Raw genomic sequence first — 17,064 nt, 5'->3', positions numbered from 1 at the left:
TTTTTTGCTTTAGTCCCATCTTTTCCGAAATGCAGGTATTTACTAACTTTTTTTTTAGAATGTGGTATGAAGGAAAATGGCAGGAGATATATTTTAATATAAGAAGTGTTTGTTCCACAAACAGTTTCATTTAGGAAGAGCCATAACTGAATAGAAATCCGCAAAGGATAGGATTAGTGTCACTAATCCACCCTAACACCACAAAAATACACAGTTCAGGCTCAGCACAATGAAAAGAGTTCATTAAAAGAAAAAAATAGGCGTAATGAATCCCTCTTAAAAACAAGTACAAAAGTATTCTTCTGAGAGACACCAGGAAAGGCAGAGACAAGATGGCAGAGTAGAAGGACTTGAGCTCACCTCCTCACACGAAAACACCAAAATCACAACTAACTGCTGAACAACCATTGACAAAAAAGACTCAACCCTAACACAAAAAGATATACACCCAAAGACAAAGAGGAAGCCACAATGAGACGGTAGGAGGGGTTCTTTCATGATATAATCAAATCCCTCACTGGAAAATAATTATATCACAGAGGTTCTCCCACAGGAGTGAGAGTTCTGAGGCCCACATCAGGCTCCCCAGCCTGGGGGCCTGGCATCGGGTGGAGGACCCCTCAGGCATTTGGCACTTTTAAGGCCAGTGGGGCTTTAGCACAGCAGCTCCACAGGACTGGGGGAAACAGAGACTCCACTCTTGGAGGGCACACACAAGGTTTAATGTGCACTGGGGCCCAGGGCGGAGCAGTGACTCCACAGGAGCCTGGGCTAGACCTACCTGCGCATCTTGGAGAGTCTACTGGGGACGGGGAAATTGGCTGTGGCTCACTGTGGGGGCAAGGACACTGTTGGTGGACACCCCAGGGAATACCCATTGGCGTGAGCTCTCCTGAAGGTTGCCAGTTTGGGACCTGGCCCCACCCAACAATCTGCAGGCTCCAGTGCTGGGACACCTCAGTCCAAACAACCAACAGGGTGGGAACAGAGCCCCACCCATCAGCAGACAGGCTGCCTAAAGTCATCCTGAGCCAACAGCTGCCTATATATATATACCACTTAACCTGGCCCTGCCCATTAGAGGGACAAGACCCAGCTCCACCCACCAGTGGGCAGGCACCAGTCCCTCCCATCAGAAAGCATGCACGAGCCCCTGGACCAGCCTCACCCACCGGGGGTAGACACCAGAACCAAGAAGAATTACAGTCCTGCAGCTGGAGGAACAGAGACCACAAACACAAAAAGTTAAGACACAATGAGATGGCAAAGAAATATGTCCCAGATGAAGGAACAAGATAAAACCCCAGAAGAACAACTAAGTGAAGTGGAAATAGGCAATCTACCCAAAAAAGAATTGAGTAGTGATAGTAAAGATGATCCAAGATCTCAGAAAAAGAATGGAGGCACAGACTGAGAGGATACAAGAAATGTTTAATAAAGAGCTAGAAGCTTTAAAGAACAAACAGAGATGGACAGTACAAGTGAAGTGAAAAATGTGCCAGAAGGAATCAGTAGCAGAATAAATGAGGCAGAAGAACAAATAAGTGAGCTGGAAGACAGAATGGTGGAAAATCACTGCCATGGAAATGAGGACAGTCTAAGAGACCTCTGCGACAACATTAAATGCACCAACATTCGCATTATAGGGATCCCAGAAGGAGAATAGCGAGAGAAAGGGCCTGAGAAACTATCTGAAGAGATAATAGCCAAAAACTTCCCTAACATGAAAAAGGAAACACTCAAGTCCAGGAAGTGCAGAGCCCCATACAGGATAAATCTAAGAAGGAACACACCAAGACACATAATAATCAAATTGACAAAAATTAAAGACAAAGAAAAAATATTAAAAGCAACAAGGGGGGCTTCCCTGGTGGCGCAGTGGTTGAGAGTCCGCCTGCCGATGCAGGGGACGCGGGTTCGTGCCCCGGTCTGGGAAGATCCCACATGCCGCAGAGCGGCTGGGCCCGTGAGCCATGGCCGCTGAGCCTGCGCGTCCGGAGCCTGTGCTCCGCAACGGGAGAGGCCACAACAGTGAGAGGCCCGCTACCACAAAAAAAAATAAAAATAAAAAAAACAAGGGAAAAGCAACAAATAACATACAAGGGAATCCCCATAAGGTTAACAGCTGAACTTTCAGCAGAAACTCTGCAGTCTAGAAGGGAGTGGCACGATATACTTAAAGTGATGAAAGGGAAAAACCTACAACCAAGAATACTCTACCCAGCAAGGCTCTCATTGAGATTTGACAGAGAAATCAAAAGCTTTACAGACAACCAAAAGCTAAGAGAATTCAGCACCACCAAACCAGCTTTACAACAAATGCTAAAGGAACTTCTCTCAGCAAAAAAGAAAAGGCCACAACTAGAAAGAAGAAAACTACGAACGGGAAAGCTCACCAGTAAAAAGCAAACATACAGTAAAGGTAGGAAATCACCCACAAGATGAAAAACCAGCAATCGTGAGAAGAGGAGAGTACATATGCAGGATATTGGAAATGCATCTGAAATTAAGAGACTAGCAACTTTAAACAATCTTGTATATATATAGACTGCTATATCGAAACTTATGGTAACTGCAAACCAAAAATCAACAATAGGTTAACACACAAAAAAGAAAAAGCAATCCAAACACAACTCTAAAGATAGTCATCAAATCACAAGAGGACAAAAGAGGGAGGGAATAAAAAGACCTACAAAAGCAAATCCAAAACAATTTAACAAGATGGCAGTAAGAACTCACATATCAATAATTACCTTAAATGTAAATGGATTAAATGTCCCAACCAAAAGACATAGACTGGGGCTTCCCTGGTGGCGCAGTGGTTGAGAGTCCTCCTGCTGATGCAGGGGACACGGGTTCGTGCCCCGGTCCGGGAAGGGCCCACATGCCACAGAGCAGCTAGGCCCGTGAGCCATGGCCTCTGGGCCTGCGCGTCCGGAGCCTGTGCTCTGCGACGGGAGAGGCCACAACAGTGAGAGGCCCGTGTACCGCAAAAAATAAATAAATAAATAAAAAAGACATAGACAAGGCTGAATGGATACAAAAACAAGACCCGTATATATTCTGTCTACAACAGACCCACTTCAGATCTAAGGACACATACAGACTGAAAGTGAGGGGATGGGAAAAGGTATTCCATGCAAATGGAAATCAAAAGAAAGCTGGAGCAGCAATACTGGTATCAGACAAAATAGACTTTAAAATAAAGACTGTTACAAGAGAGAAAGAAGGACACTACATAATGATCAAGGGATCAATCCAAGATATAAAAATTGTAAATACATGTACAAATCCAATGTAGGAGTGCCTCAATATATAAGGCAAATGCTAACAGCCATTTCTCCTAAAAGAAGAAATTGACTGTAGCACAATAATAATGGGAGACTTGGTGGGAGGGAGGGAGATGCAAGAGGGAAGAGATATGGGGATATATGTATAGCTGATTCGCTTTTTTATAAAGCAGAAACTAACACACCATTGTAAAGCAATTATACTCCAATAAAGATGTTAAAATTAATAATAATAATGGGGGACTTTAACACCCCTCTTACATCAATGGACAGATCATCCAGAGAGAAAATCAATAAGGAAACACAGGCCTTAAATGACACATTAGATCAGATGGACTTAATTGATATTTATAGAATATTCCATCCGAAAGCAGCAGGATACACATTCTTCTTATGTGCACATGGAACATTTTCCAGGATACATCACATGCTGAGCCACAAAACAAGCCTCAGTAAATTTGAGAGAACGGAAATCATATCAAGCATCTTCTCTGACCACAATGTTATGATATTAGAAATAAACTACAAGGAAAAAACTGTAAAAAAAAAAAAAACCAAACATGTGGAGACTAAACATATGTTATTAAATGACCAATGGACGACTGAAGAAATCAGAGGAAATCAAAAACCTAGTGACAAATGAAAACGAAAACACAATGATCAAAACCTATGGGACGCAGCAAAAGCAGTTCTAAGAGGGAAGTTTATAGCAATATAGTCTTACCTCAGGAAACAAGAAGAGTCTCAAACAACCTAACCTTACACCTAAAGCAACTAGAGAAAGAAGAACCAAAAAAAACACAAAGTTAGCAGAAGGAAAGAAATCATAAAGATCAGTGCAGAAATAAATGAAATAGAGAAGAAGAAAACAATAGCAAAGATGAATGAAACTAAAAGCTGGTTCTTTGAGAAGACAAACAAAATTGATAAGCCTTTAGCCAGACTCATGAAGAAAAAAAGGGAGTACTCAAATCAATAAAATTAGAAATGAAAAAGAAGTTACAACTGACACCACAGAAATACAAAGGAACATAAGAGACTACTACAAGCAACTGTATGCCAAGAAACTGGACAACCTGGAAAAAATGGACAAATTCTTAGAAAGGTACTATCTCCCAAGACTGAATCAGGAAGAAGTAGAAAATACGAACAGACCAGTCACAAGCACTGAAATTGAAAATGTGATTTAAAAATGCCCAACAAACAAATGTGCAGGGCCAGAAGGCTTCACAGGCGAATTCTATAAAACATTTACAGAAGAGTTAACACCTATTCTTTTGAAACTCTTCCAAAAAAGTCAAAGAGGAAGGAACAGTCCCAAACGCATTCTATGAGGCCACCATCATACCAGACAAAGATACCAGAAAAAAAGAAAATTACCAGCCAATATCACTGATGAACATAGATGCAAAAATCCTCAACAAAATACTAGCAAACAGAATCCAACAGCACATTAAAAGGATCATACACCATGACTGAGTGGGATTTATCCCAGGGATGCAAGGAGTTTTCAATATACACAAGTAAATCAGTGTGATAAACCACATTAACAAACTGAATAATAAAAACCATATGATCCTCTCAATTGATGCAGAAACAGCTTTTGACAAAATTCAACACCAATTTATGATAAAAACTCTCCAGATAGTGAGCATAGAGGGAACCCACCTCAACATAATAAAGGCCATATATGAAAAACCCAGTCAACATCATACTCAATGGTGAAAAGCTGAAAGCATTTCCTCTAAGATCAGGAACAAGACAAGGATGTCCACTCTTGCCACTCTCACTCAACATAGTTTTGGAAGTCCTAGCCATGGCAATCAGAGAAGAAAATGAAATAAGAGGAATCTAAATTGGAAAAGAAGAAGTAAAATGGTCACTGTTTGCAGATGACATGATACTATACATAGGAAATCCTAAGTATGCTGCCAGAAAACTACTAGAGCTCATCAATGAATCTGGTAAGGTTGCAGGATACAAAATTAATACACAGAAATCTGTTACATTTCTATACACTAACAATGAAAGATCAGAAAGAGAAATTCAAGAAACAATTCCACTTACCATCGCATCAAAAAGAATAAAATACCTAGGAATAAACCTGCCTAAGGAGGCAAAAGACCTGTACTCTGAAAACTGTAAGATGCTGATGAAAGACAGTGAAGATGACACAAACAGGTGGAAAGATATACCATGTTCTTGGATTGGAAGAATCAATATTGTCAAAATGACTATACTACCCAAGGCAATCTACAGATTCAGTGCTATCCCTATGAAATTACCATGGGCATTTTTCACAGAAGTAGAGAAAAAAATTTTTTAATTTGTATAGAAACACAAAAGATCTCAAATAGCTAAAGCAATCCTCAGAAAGAAAAATGAAGCTGGAGGAATCAGTCTCCCTGGCTTCAGACTATACTACAGAGCTACAGAATCAAAACAGTATGGTACTGACATGAAAACAGAAATATAAATCAATGGAACAGGACAGAAAGCCCAGAAATAAACCCACACACCTATGATCAATTAATCTACAACAAAGGAGGCAAGAATATACAATGGAGAAAAGACAGTCTTTTCAGTAGTGGTGCTGGGAAAACCAGACAGCTACATATGAAAGAATGAAACTAGAACATTCTCTAACACCATACACAAAATGGATTAAAGATCTAAATGTAAGACCAGATACTATAACACTCTTAGAGGAAAACATAGGCAGAACACTCTTTGACATAAACCGTAGCAATATCTTTTTGGATCCACCTCCTAGAGTAATGAAAATAAAAACAAAAAAATCAAATGGGACCTACTCAAACTTAACAAGCTTTTGCACAGCAAAGGAAACCATAAACAAAATGAAAACACAACCCACAGAATGGGAGAATATATTTGCATATGAAGTGACTGACAAGGGATTAATCCCCAAAATATACAAACAGCTCATGCAGCTCATTATCAAATAAACAAACAATCCAATCAAAAAATGGGCAGAAGCTCTAAATAGACATTTCTCCAAAGAAGATATACAGATGGCCAAAAAGCACATGAAAAGATGTTCAACAAAGCTAATTATTAGAGAAATGCAAATCAAAACTACAATGAGGTATCACCTCACACTGGTCAAAATGGCTATCATCAAAAAGTCTACAATAAATGCTGGAGAGCGTGCAGAGAAAAGGGAGCCCTTCTACACTGTTGGCGGAAATGTAATTTGATACAGCCACTATGGAGAACAGTATGCAGGTTCCTTAAAAAACTAAAAATTGAACTACCATATGACCCAGCAATCCCATTCCTGGGCATATATCCAGAGAAAAACATAATTTGAAAAGATGCATTCACCCCAATATTCATTGCAGCAGTATTTACAGTAGCCAAGACATGAAAACAATCTAAATGTCCATCGACAGAGGAACGGATAAAGAAGATGTGGTACGTATATACAATGGAATGTTACTCAGCCATAAAAAGGAGTGAAGTAATGCCATTTGCAGCAACATGGGTAGCCCTAGAGATTATCATACTAAGTGAAGAGAAAGAGACAGAGAAAGACAAGTATTATATCACTTATATGTGGAATATAAAAAAAATGATACAAATGAAGTTATTTACATAACAGAAACAGAATCACAAACTTTGAAAACAAACTTATGGTTTCCAGAGGGGAAATGGGGAGGGGGGCGATAAAATTAGGAGTTTGGGGTTAACACATACACACCACCATATATAAAATAGGTCATCAACAAGGACCTACTGTATAGCACAGGGAACTCTACTCAATATTCTGTAATAACCTATATGGGAAAAGAATCTGAAAAAGAACGGATATATGTATATGTACAATTGAATCATGCTGAAACTAACACATCACCCCTGAAGCTAACACAACATTGCAAATCAGCGATACACTAATATCTAATAAAAATTAGATTAAAAAAATAAAAAATTTTATAAAAGCATCCTTTCAAAAGCATCTTTCTAAATGTAGCTGTCTGACTCCAGGGTGTCAGGATAATTGCAAGATTATGACGCTCAGTTACTTTGATTTCTTTTTCTATTTCTGGAGAATTTCTAAGAATATGTTGTTGTCGTTTTTTAAAGGAAAGACTGAGGTTTATAAACAGTACTTCAGAAGTCATCCTAAATGGCAATTCACAATGGCAGTTGTGTTACTGCTGTCTGTCCTTGGCGTGTTGTAGTATCACGTTGGCTTGGGTTTATTTAACCAAAGGAATACTCAACGGTCAACTTACCACTTCCTGATCAATGACTAAGCTGGGATTGTCTCTTTCTATAAAAAATCACTGAAATTGACAAATGATGATGGATTTTGCATTTTGGGGCAGAGGATTTGTAGGAAGGGAAGAAGAGGCAAAAGAAAGAGGAGGAGAGGAGGAGATGTAGCGTGTAAGGAAGGAACGAGAAAAAGATTTCCTCGTGAAAGTTTTCTTCTAAATCAAGAGCAGGTACCGTTGTTGTCAGGCTTTGGAGCTATTCCAGATAGCAGTTGCTGGCAAAGTGTAATAACGTGAATGAACAGGACCGTTTGCATTTTGTTCCTCGCCAGTGTCTCCAAGGGGGTCAGCTAACCCCATTTCTACGCTAAAAATGCAGCTGACTCAAGTGAAGTTGCCTGTCGGCAAACGCAGAATTCACGTGAAGTTTCGCTTTTTAACACATATATTTTATCAGACTCTCTTCTCAGTAACGGTGAGGTGAATTCAGGGTGTGTGTGCTGAGGTGCATGAGCTATCCCACCGTGGTGTCGCCTGAGACCCTCGGAAGCAACGATGCAAACCTTACCTGAGGGAGAACAGAGAGGCATGAAAGGGACGTAACACAAGTTTGCTGGCCAGCAAATGGAATGGAGAGAGAAGGAAAGATACCACAGTCGCAACCGAGACACACACACACACACACCAGCCTGCAACTCTTCTCATCCTTTCCAGGATCATTTGTCCAGCAACACTGCAGGGAAGGTTACCTGAGTCTCCTATAATGAAATAAGAGAAGTAAAAACACAAGACAGGAAACGCCTCATTACAATGCTTTGGCGTGACTGCCCTCGGTTATCTAATTGTGTTCTCTGCTTCACGCTCAAAAATGCCAGTTCTGGCCTCAAAGTGACCCCTCACTGTTGGCTAATCCAAACCACCCAGACTTCTTTTTCTTTGCTTTTCTACTTAAGCAGATGGCAGGGATATTACTCATGGGCTCACAGGAGGTGACATGGCTTTGAGATCATCCTTTCTTGACTGATGAAGTAACTGAGGCCCAGGGGGGTTACGTGATGTACCAAGATCACAGACTAATCAGTGGACAAGACCGGTCTTGAACCCTATTCTTCCACATTGTGTACAGGGCCTCTGGCCATAGCTCATGTGGAGGTCAGTAAACCTGAAGGCTGAAATATTTGTTCAAATCCTGCTCTCACACACAGATGTTCCCAGCTGGTGTGGACACTCTTGCAGCAAACTTAAGCAGTGCTTTTCATCACCACCATCTTGCAGTCGTGCTGCCCAGAGCACCGAACAGCTGGTACTTCCCTACTGGCCTGAGTGGGATAACTTCCTCATAGCAAAACGCAAGACACCAAAACAACACCTCTGTTCACTCTGGAGTGCTGCTTTTTTAAAATGCTCATCAGAAGCCAGGATGACAAACTCAATGGACTGGTAACTAGGGAGCGTGACTTTCTCAGATCATTGAGGTCTGAGAAAGTGGTATGAGCTTCTAAGACAGCAGACAAAGCTTTGGCAAATTCAGAAGTAACGTGTGAACTGTCTTTACCTCCAGAGCACAAAAGCTGGTCAGGGCGTAGGAAGAGGTGGCATCTCCCTAACATTCCGGTGGGTGCAGCCGGAAGCACATTCATGCAAGCCAGCACCTGGAGAAGGCCGAGGCGGAGCCAGGGAGAGGCGAGGTGGCCTTCTCTCTCCAACAAACCAGACAGTTACCCAGACAAAAAAAGGAGCTCGCAACACAGAAAGGGGAGGAGCAGATGCCAAGGGGAGGAGGTGGTGGGGATGGAGGGCACAGCAAACCAGGTTATCCCTGAGATATCGGGTGTTTTCACAAAGAACGTGACAAGCGGAAGCAGTGGCTTTTTCTGACCCGGGTGTGCTGATGAAAATCACTCTCTCCTGATTCAGGCAACAGAACGATGGGCTCAACCCACCCATCCAAACCGCCTAACTTCACTGTGGATGAAAGCATAAGCAGGTGAGTCTGCTGGGGTAACAAGAGATAACTTAGCCTTATAATAACAGGCTACGTTATCTCTTGTGAAGCCGTGAGCCTGCCTGCTTCACAACAAAGGGACTTCTAATTTATGACCTGAATGGTAAAGATGTACAGGGACTGTCACTGCATGACAGACTTTGACAGACTTTTCTATATATCTTGTACTTTTTGGAATGAGCATAGGCTATTTTACAGTCGTGTTTTGTTTTGTTTTGTTTTGTTTTCTAAAAGGCAAACAAACCAAAAATACCTGATGGCTGGTGCAAAGGAGATGTGACCTCCTGGGGAGATCTGGATGATGTTCAGATTGTGGTTTTCATTAGAACAACAACAGGATTGACTCTATGGCCAGCTGTCTGTCATTTTCAGCAAGATTAGGCCTGCTCTCATTCCAAAGGGCTGTGGGAAAAGTCTCCCTTAGAGGAGCTATCACTGGGCCATATTACCATTTCAGGGCAAGTGGTGAGAAAGGAAGGTCAGGGCCGGGGACACCTATGGGCATTTTCCTTCACTACCATGGGTGGGGGCCCTGGGGGGTCCTGATACTTCCATGGAGGTAGCAATGCATGGGGAAAATCTGTGGTGAAGGGAAGTTGGAGGGAAAAGGCAAAACATCCTTCTGCTTGTTAGAAAACCAAAGCTCCGGGTTTAATGCAGCGCCAAGGCACTTATTTCCCTGTCCTCGATAAGGAAGACAGAGCAATTGCCTTGTCAGCTTACACTTTTCCCGGAAGAGCTGAGTGGTTAGGGTGGGGCGTCAGGACTGCAGGGAAGTTGTGCATGCAGGAGAAAAAGCCGAAAAGCCATTTATGGATTCTGAAGTTGACAACGTTCAATGTGTCGCTTGAGCTCATGTGATTTTTTTGTGAGTCCCAAAGTAATCAAGGCTCCTGGAGCTCCAAGAAAGCAGTGAAAATACAAAAGAGCCTTTTCTCTCCCTTGTCCCTTATGAAACAGGTGCAGATCTTGGCTGGAGTGGGCTGTTGTCATAGATGTGTCCATTACATCGATGCCTATGTCATAGGCATAGATGTAATGGAGTTTATAGAAAAGCAAACTTCAACTAGGGAGAAAAAAAGGACCAGGCTACGACTAAAAAGATTTCCTAAAGCTTCTGAGGAGGATTCCAAAGATTGGTCTGGAATTAAAAGCACCTCTTACTGCAGGCCACGTAGAACACAGACTTGAAAACAATTCAGTTAAACCCTACAACATATGAATTCCAAACACACTATTAAACTGGACAACTATGGCTTTCAAGAAATTTGCCCAGAAGATGATAGCTATCAGGTATGCAGTGCGAAAGGCATTTTTCACATTGGAAAGTTACTTTTGCATAGTAAGCTTTCCAGTGTTCACTGAATTGAGTACGAAATAATACACGCTCAGCTCTACAGTGCCCTGAACGTTGACTGCCTAATAGGGTCTTGGGACGTCATGCTGCAGAGAACCCTAGTTTTGTTTTCTTATAAAAACTGTATGGCCGCCCCGCTGCTTGCTTCCCAGGTTTGCAGAGCTCACCTACCTCCATGAGAAATGACTCTCCTGTAGGGCTCGATGACCTTCATGTCAATCCGCTGCTCCTGTTCTCCAATCACCACGGTCCTCCACAGCCGGTTGTCCTCTCGCTCCTCTTCTGCCGTATATTCCGGAATAGACTCTGACTCTTGGCCAGAATCTTTGTTGGCTGTGTGATCCTCTGGAAATGAAGCATAGAGCAGGGATAAAGAAGAAAGACCTCCACAGGTGAGGCAGTTCAGCAACTAGCGACCTCCTGGCAGAGTCAACCGGAGCTCCCTGTTCTGTACAACTCTGATAGAGCTTGACACCATCCTGATCACATAAAGGACACTCAGTGAAGTCTTATTGATTGACTGACTGAACAACCAATCCATTGTGAAGGCCAGGCGGAGGGTGGGGATAGGAAAAGAGCTAGAGCTGTCTTGTGTCTGTAGTGGTCCAAGGGGGCATAGGCTGGTGCTAACTCATCCTTGATCATATAAGTTGTAGACTGCAGGTCTTTCTGATGGGGTGAAAGGCTAGTCATCAGGCCCTATCTTCCTTGCGCCACATTTCTTGGTGTATCCTGAGTGCTCAGAGAGTTTTGGGGGCCCTCAGCTCAGTATCTTGACGATACCGCCAGCCTAGACCCCCACTCGAAGACTCTTATGGTGGGGTTGAATCCCCTTCTCTACTGGGAGTGCATCTGGACATTAATTCGATATTACTTCCTATACATTTTTCAAACTATGCTACACAAAGGTTTTAGAGTAAGTGAGAAACAACCTCGTAGACCAGAAGTGCTCCAAGGCCACAAATTCACAAGACTCTTACTTGCGGGTGCCCAAGGCAATGAAAAAGCCCACTGAGCATTCTTGGGGGAGAAATTTACTACCCATTCTTGTGCATCAAGAAAAAAGCAACCATATTCAGTTTTCTTAAAAGAATAAGCAACAATTGTTTCCATGTTTACTTCAAGTACTAGTAGAATTTAACAGTGGTTATTCTATGTATGTTTAAGTGACTTGGAGAAAAGGATTGTTTACAGATTTCACAGTAATTCTTTCAGATGTTACCGTTAAGTTTCCACTTCATGAGAAATTACCTTTGATTTATACTCCACTTGTAATACCAATGCAAAAACTCTGAAGTAACTACCTCAGGTCACAGAGCTAGGAAGCAAATACAATCAGACCCTTACCTTGTCTACTCTTCTAAGCTATCACATTGTACCTTGAATGTGTAACTGGTCTCATTCCCGTTTATTTTACTATAAGGCAGTGAGTTCCTTGGGCTAAGAAATTGTGCCAGAATCATCTTTAATATCTGCCTCCACCAACCCACTCAACACTTAGCTTGAAACCCTGCACAGGGCCCTCAGTGAAACTTGGGAGGGTGAGTGGATAAATAAAGCTTGGACAAGTTCCTGGAAGTATAGGTAATCTGTAAGGGAGCCACAACAGAGCCATTATGTTCCAGAAGATCCCGCAAGACAAATTCAAACGTGTGTAATTACCTGTGACTTAGAATAGCAAAATGGAGTCCAGCTGGGAAGCAATCCTAGCCTTTTATGCCAACACCAACAGCTACTACCACCTGCAGAGCCTTGCAATCACTCTGGCTTTCTCTGCATTCCCACCAGCGCTTGCAGCTTACTCAGGACGGGAAAGCAGCAACCTTGGTTTCAGATCAAGCGCTGTGTCACTTGTGCAAATCCATCCATCTGCCCTGGACTCCCTTTCTGGGATCCCTTCCTGCTTCTCCCTTCCCACGTAGGGTAGGACACTCAGATGCTCCTCTCCGCTCCCTTACCAGGACCCTGTTTTCCCACTGGGCTCTGATGCGGGTTTGTCTTCTGAGGTTCTTGTACACACCTGCTCTTCTCTGCAATGTACTCACCATCCACCAACCCCTCTTCACCCTGTCTGGGACTTTCTGGCCTGCTCTACGTTGACCCTGGTGATCTGTGTGGGGTTGTTTTGTTTTCTGCATGCTTTAATTGAGGCTACTTTGTTAAAAAAAATTTTTTTTTGTATACTCTGTTCTCTTTGTTATAAAAATAAAACACGTTAATAAAAGTACAAGCAATACAGAAATTGTTGGGTGGGGGCTAGCGGTGCGATGGATAGCACATCTGACTACGGATCAGAAGATGCCAGAAATTGTTCAGGGAAACAGCAAAAATCACCAATGCCTCTCTCACTCATTTTTGTTTGATATGTAGTTTTCTTTCTATACTCATGGGCACAAACATACTTTTTTTTCCCCAGAAAGTATGATTAATCTCTATCTTCTGCATGTTCTGTACGTACTGTTCTACAATGTGCTTCCACCTAATAACACAGCATGGGCTTCTTTTCATCTCAGTGAATATAAACCCTGCTCATTTTTAAAAATAGCCCTAGAGTATTCGGTTTTACTGATGTCTTTTAGTTTATCAGTCCCATAGCAATGGAAATTTAGTTTTACTCTATTTTATGGGTTGTTGTTCCTTATAAAGAATTTGCTGCAATAAGTATCTCTGTAAAGGTGTCTTACCTCTTTTGTGCACATATTGCTATAGGTTACCTTTCTAGCAATGGAATGCTGGGTCAGAGGGTCTAAGCACTGAAAGGCTTTATGACCATTTCTGGCCTTGAATATATCACACCAAAATATCTGAGAGTACCTATTTCCTCACACTATTAAAACCACTGGCGGGACTTCCCTGGTTGTACAGTGGTTAAGAATCTGCCTGCCAATGCAGGGGACATGGTTTCGAGCCCTGGTTCGGGAAGATCCCACATGCACGGAGCAACTAAGCCCATGCGCCACAACTACTGAGCCTGCACGCCACAACTGCTGAGCCTGCGTGCCTCAACTACTGAAGCCCGCGCGCCACAACTACTGAAGTCCATGCATCTAGAGCCCGTGCTCCGCAACAAGAGAAGCCACCGCAATGAGAAGCCCATGTACCGCAACAATAGCCCCCGCTCGCCACAACTAGAGAAAGCCCCTGTGCAGCAATGAAGACCCAATGCAGCCAAAAATTTAAAAAATCAATAAATTTATTTAAAAAAAAAAACAACACTGGAGGTTATCGAAGTTTTTAATTGTTGAAAATTTAGGGTGAAACTTCTCTCTTTGTTGTTTTAATGTATATTAAATTATTAAAGAAGGTGAGAATTATTAAGTGTTTATTGGTTATTTATATTTCTCTTACTGACAGGGAGGCACCTGATAAATCCTTTGCCTATTGTGGTCCTTACTGATTTTTTGGAGTTCTTTATACAGAACTTTGTCATATACTGCAATTATTTTCCTGCCTTGCGCTTAGTTTTTGAATTTGTGATTTTTCCCAAATAGAAATATATTTTTATATAGTTGAATCTATCAGTTTTTGTCTGTATGCTTTTTGATTGTTGTATCATAGTAAGAAAGGACACTACACTCCTACCTTAAAAGTATGTCTACATGTACACAAACATTTTCCTACAGTTTACTTTTAAAAACAGCATTATTATTCAGTTTGGCATAGAAGTTTGAGACTGGCACGTGTAAATCAGTGAAGTTAGAACACACCCTCTCACCAGACACAAATATAAATTCAAAATGGCTTCAAGACTTAAACATAAGACATGACACCATAAAACTCCTAGAAGAGAACATAGGGAAAACATTCTGTGACATAAGTCATACCAATGTTTTCTTAGGTCAGTCCCCCAAGGCAGTAGAAATAAAAGCAAACAAATGGGGCCTAATCAAACTTACAAGCTTCTGCACACCAAAGGAAACCATAAACAAAGGACAACCTATAGAATGAGAGAAGACATTTGCAAATGATGCAACCGACATGGGCTTAATTTCCAAAATATACAAACAGCTCATTCAACTCAACAACCAAAACACAAACAACCCAATCCAAAAATGGGCAGAAGACCTAAACAGACATTTCTCCAAAGAAGACATACAGATTGCCAACAAACACATGAAAGGATGCTCAACATCACTAATCATTAGAGAAATGCAAATCAAAACTGCAATGAGGTATCACCTCACACCAGTCAGAATGGCCATCACCAAAAAATCTACAAACAGTAAATGCTGTAAAGGGTTTGGAGAAAAGGGAACCCTCCTACACTGTTGGTGGGAATGTAAGGTGGTGCAGCCACTGTGGAAAACAGTATGGAGCTTCCTCAGAAAACTAAAAATCGAGTTGCCATATGATCCAGCAATCTCATTCCTGGGCATCTATCCAGACAAAACTATAATTCAAAAAAGATACATGCACCCCTATGTTCATAGCAGCACTTTTCACTATAGCAAAGACATAGAAATAACCTAAACGTTCATCAACAGATGAATGGATAAAGAAGATGTGGTACTTATATACAATGGAATATTACTCAGCCATAAAAAAGAATGAAATAATACCATTTGAAGCAACATGGATGTACCCAAAGATTCTCATACTAAGTGAAGTAAGTCAGAAAGAGAAATTCAAATACCATATGATATCACCTATATGTGCAATCTTAAATACGACACAATGAAACTATCTGTGAAACAGAAACAGAATCACGGACATAGAGAACAGACTGGTGGTTGCCAAGGGGGAGAGGGGTCGGGGGAGGGATGGAGTGGGAGTTTGGGATTAGCAGATGCAAACTATGATATATAGGATGGATCAACAACAAGGTCATACTGTATAGCACAGAGAACTATATTCAATATCCTGTGATAAACCATAATGGAAAAGAATACAAAAAAAGAATGTATATGTATGTATAACTGAATCACTTTGCTGTACAGCAGTAATTAACACAACATTGTAAATCAACTATACTTCAATAAAAAGCTCGAGGCTGGACCTTTTTATCAAATGTTACTCCTAATGTTTCAGAGAAAGCATGGCCAAGTTGGTATGTCTCCTCCTTTTCCCACCTCTTCTGACTGATATAAATGAAATAAAGTTATATAAGAGCTAGGGGTTCAGTACATTGTCTTAAGGTGTTCAATTCTGGAAGTCAACAATCTAAGCTAGTAGGAAGTAAAAGTAGCTTTATTTTACTCCCTTTAATTAATGGATCTTCCCAAACTTAATAATTCTTCTGGGACTTCCCTGGTGGCGCAGTGGTTGAGAATCCGCCTGCCAATGCAGGGAACACAGGTTCAATCCCTGGTCTGGGAAGATCCCACATGCCGTGGAGCACCTAAGCCCGTGCGCCAGTACTACTGAGCCTGCGCTCTAGAGCCCGCAAGCCACAACTACTGAAGCCCGCACGCCACAACCACTGAAGCCCGTGCGCCCTATAGCCTGTGGGCCACAACTCCTAAGCCCACGCACTGCAACTATTAAGCCCATGTGCCGCCATAGCTGAGCCCGCGTGACTAGAGCCCGAGCTCCACAACAAGAGAAGCCACCGCAATGAGAAGCCCGCCCACCACGAGGAAGAGCAGCTCCCGCTTGCCGCAACTAGAGAAAGACCGCGTGCAGCAACGAAGACCCAACGCAGCCAGAAATACAATAAAAAATTAAGTTAAATTTTTAAAATATGAGAAAACTACTTTAAAAAAAAAATTCTTCTGCTACAACTATAAATTACCGTCCTCCCATTGCTATCATTTTCTCACTATTTGCAAAATTTTCTGGTCTCATTTAACTGTCTATCCCCAGGCCCTCCAAATTTAATGTTTGGTCTCATGCTCTCTTCACTAAGAAATGCTTGATTTTCTTTGTCTCCTTTTCTGAATAACAGGCTTTTCTCCCTGGCGACTGTTGAAGTCAGTTAAGCCTTGGTACACAGGGGAGAAGTCAACTTGAACATTTTCTTTTGCCTTTGGTGAGAAGATGTAGTACACAGGCTCCTGAATATCCTGTGCTAACAGATCACGGTGGAGAGTCCACTGTTGGTGATCACACAGACTAACAAAAGATGAGGCAATGAGGCCAGCCGTGGCCTCCAGCAGGGACACACATCTGTAAAGGGGACTAGCTTTCTATGTTGTGATCTTGCACTGATAATGGGAACAGTCTGAAAATGCCTTA

At 41.8% G+C, this 17,064-nt stretch overlaps 2 protein-coding genes across 7 annotated transcripts in view; one reads left to right on the top strand and one right to left on the bottom strand.

Annotated features, from left to right (window-relative positions):
* The window catches only part of GCNT1 (glucosaminyl (N-acetyl) transferase 1), a 199,892-nt gene extending 187,201 nt beyond the window's left edge, over positions 1-12,691 (top strand). Inside the window, exons 4-6 of one of the 2 annotated variants that reach the window (XR_003432632.1) lie at positions 8,734-8,968; positions 9,446-9,515; positions 11,043-12,691. The gene's annotated coding sequence lies outside the window, so the exon portion shown is untranslated. The remainder of the gene's footprint in view (positions 1-8,733; positions 8,969-9,445; positions 9,516-11,042) is intronic. The other variant, XR_003432633.1, reaches the window with a different exon arrangement.
* Positions 1-17,064, bottom strand: part of PRUNE2 (prune homolog 2 with BCH domain) — a 272,472-nt gene that overhangs the window by 26,990 nt on the left and 228,418 nt on the right. For 3 of the 5 annotated variants that reach the window (XM_027105655.1, XM_027105657.1, XM_027105658.1), the window contains exons 12-13: positions 11,062-11,235; positions 8,278-8,286 (exon numbers count right to left, since the gene is read on the bottom strand). In XM_027105655.1, coding sequence (XP_026961456.1) covers positions 8,278-8,286; positions 11,062-11,235 — 183 coding nt within the window. The remainder of the gene's footprint in view (positions 1-8,277; positions 8,287-11,061; positions 11,236-17,064) is intronic. The other 2 variants (XM_027105656.1, XM_027105659.1) reach the window with 1 other exon arrangement.

This window comes from Aethalodelphis obliquidens, unplaced genomic scaffold (assembly GCF_003676395.1).
Source record: "Aethalodelphis obliquidens isolate GAN/ISIS:26980383/991018 unplaced genomic scaffold, ASM367639v1 scaffold7, whole genome shotgun sequence".
Lineage (NCBI taxonomy): Eukaryota > Metazoa > Chordata > Mammalia > Artiodactyla > Delphinidae > Aethalodelphis > Aethalodelphis obliquidens.
This window is presented reverse-complemented; position numbering and strand designations above follow the sequence as displayed.